This window comes from Pyxicephalus adspersus, chromosome 12 (assembly GCF_032062135.1).
Source record: "Pyxicephalus adspersus chromosome 12, UCB_Pads_2.0, whole genome shotgun sequence".
In the NCBI taxonomy this organism is placed as follows: Eukaryota; Metazoa; Chordata; class Amphibia; order Anura; family Pyxicephalidae; genus Pyxicephalus; species Pyxicephalus adspersus.
In genome coordinates, this window is record NC_092869.1 from 520,798 (window position 1) to 527,341 (window position 6,544).

Below are 6,544 nucleotides of genomic sequence, written 5' to 3' on the forward strand. Positions count from 1 at the left end.
GGGTATATAGGGGTACAGGAATGGTGGGGGGGTAAAGCAGAGGGTATATAGGGGTACAAGGATGGTAGATGGGGTAGGTACATCCAGTTGTCACTCCATTTTGCACACATTGCCCCAGGATGGATTTGCCCCCCTGGGGGTATCAGGGTCACCCGAGGACAGGTCCCCTCCACACAGAGATTTCGGTGACCTTTTGACACTTGCTGTAACCTGAACCCCCCTCCCCCACCCGGGGCCGCCCCCTATAACTGACTCACCACTTTCCCTATTCAGGTGTAATCCCTAAAACCGGTCGGACCGGCCCGCGCCTCATACCAGGCCTGGAATGTGAGGAATGGGGGCCACACATTGGCCCCGACCAACCCGCACGTCACTGGAAGATGGAAAACATTCAGAGAAACGCCGACACAAAACATGGAAACTATTTCTGCCTCTGGGGGAGGGAAGCCTCTGATTGGTTGGGGGGAATAGTGATCGCACTTTGCTGTTCCATATTGACATAAATGACTTCCATGGTCTCAGCAGTCAGTATCTGTAATGTCAGAGGAAATATGGAACAGCAAGGGAGATATGGGCCACTCAGGGGCCCCAGGAAGAGCCGCAGTCCTGGGATTTGGGCAACGTACTGGAGACATTAATCTGCCTGCTGGGACAAAGCCAACAGGAAGCACGTGGGGGGAGGGGAGGGGGTATTTTGGGGGTTAATGAGGCGCTGAGCACATGGGAAAATCATTACCAGCCGGCGGGGGAGGGGGCAATATCACCAAATCACCAGCACTGCCGGGGTTAAAGGATCTTTATTGGAAGAAACATTCTGGCCCTTTAAGAAGCAGATGGGCAGAAGAGCTGACACTCATTGGTGTGATAATGAAGAGCCTGCAGTGACCTCTGGGGGTCAGCGGGGTCAGGACCCTGAGGGGGGGGAGGGGGGCTGAGACAAAAGGAAACATCTGCAGCAGTGACCCCGGGGCCGGGTTGGTCCTGACATCCGGAGGACCCCCACTGAGGGTGAATAAACACTCCGAAACTCAGCGAGGGCAACAAAAACTCAGGGGGAGGGGCCGAGACCCCTTGTGTGCCAAATACCCCACTGCCGGGGTACAACAATCTGATATCTGTGACTACAAAATGTTTGACACAGATCAGCCCCGGTGTATTCTCCGGGGGAGGAGACTGAGGAAATGCTTCTTATGCCTGCAGCAGACTGATGGCAGCAAAGTCACTGACTGGATGGCTTTATGATAACATTTGGATCTTTCCTGCAATACGAGACTGTCAGTGTACATTGTCATTGTGTGCGTGTACCATGGGTGGGGGGGAGGGGAGGATTTGAGGGCCAAGGGGAGGGGCAGTGACTACCTACAGGTAGGAGGGGCCTACAGACATGGGGCAGGTTGTAACCACTTAGCATAGTAGGAGGAGTCAGCAGGGGCGGGGTAGTGACCACTCACAGATATAGTAGGAGGGGCCTAGAGACAAGGGGCAGTGACCACTTAGCATAGTGGGAGGAGTCAGCAGGGGCAGGCAGTAACCACTTAGCATAGTGGGAGGAGTCAGCAGGGACAGGTAGTGACCACTTACAGATATAGTAGGAGGGGCCTGGAGACAAGGGGCAGTGACCACTTAGCATAGTGGGAGGAGTCAGCAGGGCAGTTACCACTTAGCATAGTGGGAGGAGTCAGCAGGGGCGGGGCAGTGACCACTTACAGATATAATAATAATCCTCCCCGGGGTAGAACTCGAAGCCCAGTGAGAAGGGGGTGAACCTCTGGATCTTCTCGGAGAATCTGACGGGCCCGTTGGGTGCGTGTGGGTGGTCACATTCCCAGCGTTTGAAGGATCGGGGGGTGGTGTAGCAGCCGTCGTAGCCCTTGCGGTCCACCATGTAGAGGACGAAGCTCTCGGTGTGCTCGGCGGGGACGCGGCTGTCATAGTGGGGGCAATAGATGTCCACGTGATCATTGACGTCCACCTGCACCGTATAATCGTCCCTCAGGAACCTGCGGAGAGAGGAGAAGGTAAGTGAGCGGCCCGAGGGGGGGAGGGGGATTTCTGTTCACTTCCTGTTGTGTCACCAGCCCAGGAAGTGAAGGGAAATCTCCCCCATGTATAGAATACCAGGGGCGGGGCTGTGTGTGGATGGGTCAGGTGACGCAGTGCTGCGGGCGCGGTGGTTGGGAGGGGCCCCGCCCTGACTCGGTGTATTTTCTGGGCCGTTCACCCAGCAGAGTAAATATTTGTACAATGATTGGAGTGCCAGAGGTCGGCAGGGAGTGTAAGCTCTGCGGGCGAGGCCTCCCATAGACTGTGCTGTGGTTGGCCATGCTGGGACTTGTAGTGCGACGTTCCGTGTGACCCCTCCCCCACACATTGTATATTTATAATGGCGGGCGCACAACATGCTGGCACAGCTCCGGGCGCACCGACACGCTTCGTCTCGCCTGCTGAGCAAACAATTTCTGGGCAGAAGACTCAAGACAGAAATATTACCCCGGGGGAGGGGGGGCACCCCGAGAGGGGCCCACACAGCTACAATTACCCCCCGGGGCACACAATGCATTCACCAACCAATCAGATTGCAAGCAGGGGGAGAGTATGCAAAGTCCCGAAATATTCTCCCCGGGGCTCCTCCATAACACGTGGCCCCCGGGGGTAGTGAGGCCGCCTCGCCCCATGGCACCGCGCCACCCCGTGTCCCACACGCCCTGCAGGTGAGGAGTGATGAGCCGGGAGGAACACAACGGGCCCATTGTCCAACCAGAAGCCGGGAGAGCCCGGGGAGCGTCGGATTCCTCCAGAGGTGCGCGGTGGGCGGAGCCACCTGAGGTGTTAGCAATTCTATGGCCGGGGTCCCACACCACCCAATCCGATCGTGTGCGCAGATCATGTGTGCCAACCTGCAAGAAGGGGTCATGTGACCTGGGGGGGCTCTGCCATGGCTGGAGGTCATCCATCTATAAATCTGATTGGACATAAATGGGACATCATGGGGGGCTCCAGTGGTGGTGAATGTTGGGTGAATGTTCAGGTGGTAACGGTTTCCAATGTAACAAAAGAAAATATAACCCATGGATCCACCAATGGGATGGGGGGATTCACAGCCCCTGGAATGAGTTCTGCAGAGTGGGGGAGGGGCAGCACAGAGGGGGAGGGGGGCTCACAAAAGGAAACCAAAGCAGAAAGAGAAACTCCGGAGAAAATGTCAGCAATGTTAATAGAAATCAGATGAGCGGCCAGAAAAACAGAAACCCCAGCGGCTCAGAACAGAAATATCAGTGTGGGGGAGAATTCACAGATTGTCCCCGACTGACCGGCACCAACACAGGGCCGGGGGGCCCGTACCCCAATAAGTGACACAGGAAGTCTACACCTTCATGGCAAACCCTCACATGAAAATGCCCCGGCTGTCATACAGATCCAAGGGTTTCCATTTTTCTATTTTTAAGGCCCGGGTTTCTATTTTTCTGGCCCGGGTTTCTATTTTTAAGGCCATACAGACCCGGGTTTCTATTTTTCTGGCCATGGGCCGTGCACTCCCCCTCCCCCCCCCCCTGCTGTTTTTGTTTGGCAATTTTGGCCCCATTAGTGGTAATCTGTTAAGTGGCATTAACTGTAAATTCCAGGCACAGTGGGGGCCCCTGAATGCAGCTCCTGATCCCCCTCCCCCACCTGAAAGGTTTGTATTAGGGGCCACTCAGCTGTGACATATTACTGTGGCCCCCTCTTCCCTTTCATCTGTCACCAGCAGCAGACTCACAGCTGGGGCCCCAAACTTCACAGCATCCCAATCAGCACCAACCACAGGGGCCCCATACATGTTGCTGGGGTCACCGGGGACGGTGCTGGAGCATGACCGCTGCACCTGCTGGGTCCGGCCTGTGATCAGTGTAGCACCAACGCACCCCGCAGCGCAGTACAAAGGGGGCCGGGGCCCATTATGTCCCCCTGAAAAGAAGGGTTCCAGGTCTGGGCAGTGAGCGCCGGCGCCTCCCTGTGGTGACACCGCCCCGCTAAACATAGAAATCCGAGGTGAGAAAGTCAAACGCTTCAAAAGAACAAAAAACCCCAAAACCACAAATTGAACGTTTCCCACAGGGCCCAGCGTGAGGACGTGGAGGCTGCAGGGCGGTGACCCCCACACAACGGGGCCCCTGGGATGGGCCCTGAGAAATAAAAGATCTGGAGGATTCAGGGAGCGTCTGGTGCTTTGTAGAATAAAACGAGTCGGATCCTGCCGGGGACACTGAGGATCCCGCCAGTAATCCCTGCCATGGCGGGGCCACAGAGGTGTCATACCCCAGACTGCAAATACCAGGAAACACAACGCGGGGACACCGGGGAATAATGACTGGAGGATAGAGGGGGACCACAGAACGGGGCCCCAAGACTGGAGGAGAGAGGGGGACCACAGAACGGGGCCCCAACACTGCAGGATAGAAAGAGAACTACAGAACGGGGCCCCTCCAAGACTGGAGGAGAAAGGAGGACAACAGAATGGGGCCCCAAGACTGCAGGATAGAAAGAGAACTACAGAACGGGGCCCCAAAAACTGGAGGAGAAAGGAGGACAACAGAATGGGGCCCCAAGGCTGCAGGGGAGACCACAAAATGGGGCCCCAGCACTGGATAGAGGGGGACCACAGAACGGGGCCCCAGCACTGGATAGAGGGGGACCACAGAACGGGGCCCCAAGACTGAAGGATAGAGGGGGGACCACAGAATGGGGCCCCAGTACTGGATAGAGAGGGACCATAACACAGGGCCCCAAGACTTGAGGAGAGGGCGAGACCACAGAATGGGGCCCCAAGACTGGAGGGGAGAGGGGGACCAGAAGAACGGGGTCCAGGCCTGGAGGACAGAAGGGGCCCTAAGGCACATTAGGGTCCAGGTGGTGACACATTGGGGTGAAGAGATGGATTCGGGGTTGGAATAGGGGACACAAAGGGGACATTACTGACTTGGGGATCAGACGGGGACAGAAGATACCCAGAGGGGCTATTACCAGGAATGGGGTATATTGGGGTCCCAGGCAGCAGGGGCAGAATGGGGAACATACAGGGCTGTTGAGGGTTTGGGGATCAGTAAAGGGGGCAGAGGGCAGTTTTGGGGTCACGCAGATGATTGGGGGGTTTGGCCATGGAAGAGTCATCGGAAGTGTTGGCCCCCCAGGGACGGGGCAATTACAATCAGAGGGGCAGAACTTTTGGTAGGAATGGGGGGCAGTTTCAGGAAGAGATGGGTGTAGGATGGAAGAGTGGAAGATCTGGGGACAGATGAAGGAGATGGAAGGGCAGACATGGAAGAGGAAGGGATGGGGCAGGTAGAGGCGATGGGGGAGTAAGAACCTGAAGAGCGGGGCCACAGGGTCAGGAATGCAATCTACAAGAGGCCGGGGCCAGCCAGGAAAGAGGGGCCCAGGCCTAACAAGCAGGGTCCAAAGGGACAGAGCAGAATTTCGGGGCCCCGGACAGTGAAGTGGGGCCCGGCCCAGGCGAGTGAGGCCCAGGCCAGGAAAGTTTCCTCCTTTGTCCTCCCCGGCTCTCCTCCAGAGTGAAACTGGAACTGAAGAGGAAATGACATTTAATTGCTCCTCAGCCGGCGCCGTACACGTAGCCCAGGGGGCCACACAGCTGGGGCCCCATAACCAGCAAATCCTCCCCGGCTGCCTTACAAAACGGAGGCCCCGAACATTGCTGAGATAAAACCAATTGCTGCAGCCGGAGCGGCTCCATTCCCAGACAATGGACTACAAGAGCCAGCACAGCGCCCCTCCATGGCCAAACATAATACAGGGGGCTCCGAGGACCCCCAACCTTCTGACATTCGGGCCCCCCTGCGGCCATTATGATTGGGGGGGGTCCTACTGTCACATACAGTTTGTGTTTCTGCAGCTGGAGGAGTGAGACTCCCTTGTGGTTCAATACAATATAACTTTATCGATAAGCAGGAGCCCCGGACATTTGGGGTCAGCGCCCCCCCATAAAGTGGATTCTGCACAATTTTTGTCTGTCAGCTGATTGGTCAGAAAAGGAACAAAAAAAAACGACAACTTCTGGGAACAAAAAGTTCTGAAAGAGAGAAGTGGAATCGGCGCCGGGGCCACAAAGTGATCGCCGCCAGCGGACGCAGCGCCAGCCAAGACAAACATACCCCCCCCCTCCCCCGTCACCCCCCCACGCCTGGAAAATGGGATTCTGCAACTCCAGTGAAAACAGCGCCAGGTCCAAGACAAGCAAAGGGTCCGGTGCCCAAAATAACAAACCCTTCCTGCGTCTCCCAGTGCCCATGGGGGGGAGGGGGCAATACAGGCGGGGGGGCATAAAATCTGCCCTTTCAGGGACATCGGAGGAGGGCGACGCTGCGATGTCACCGGAATTCTGCGGCTGGGGAAACGCAAAACCTGCAAAGGGGGGTCAGGGGGTGCAAAACCAAAACTGGGGGTGACGCACCCCAAAAGCACAATGTGAGAACTATGCGGGCCCCTGGGGGTCAGAAAGGATTTGAATCCCACAAATTGATAGGATGGGGGCCACTAGCAGACGGAT

At 56.7% G+C, this 6,544-nt stretch overlaps 1 protein-coding gene across 2 annotated transcripts in view; it reads right to left on the reverse strand.

Moving 5' to 3' along the window:
• Positions 1-6,544, reverse strand: part of EFNA4 (ephrin A4) — a 9,257-nt gene that overhangs the window by 2,037 nt on the left and 676 nt on the right. For both annotated transcript variants that reach the window (XM_072428322.1, XM_072428321.1), the window contains exon 2: positions 1,708-2,000. In XM_072428322.1, the coding sequence (XP_072284423.1) occupies positions 1,708-2,000 (293 nt within the window). The remainder of the gene's footprint in view (positions 1-1,707; positions 2,001-6,544) is intronic.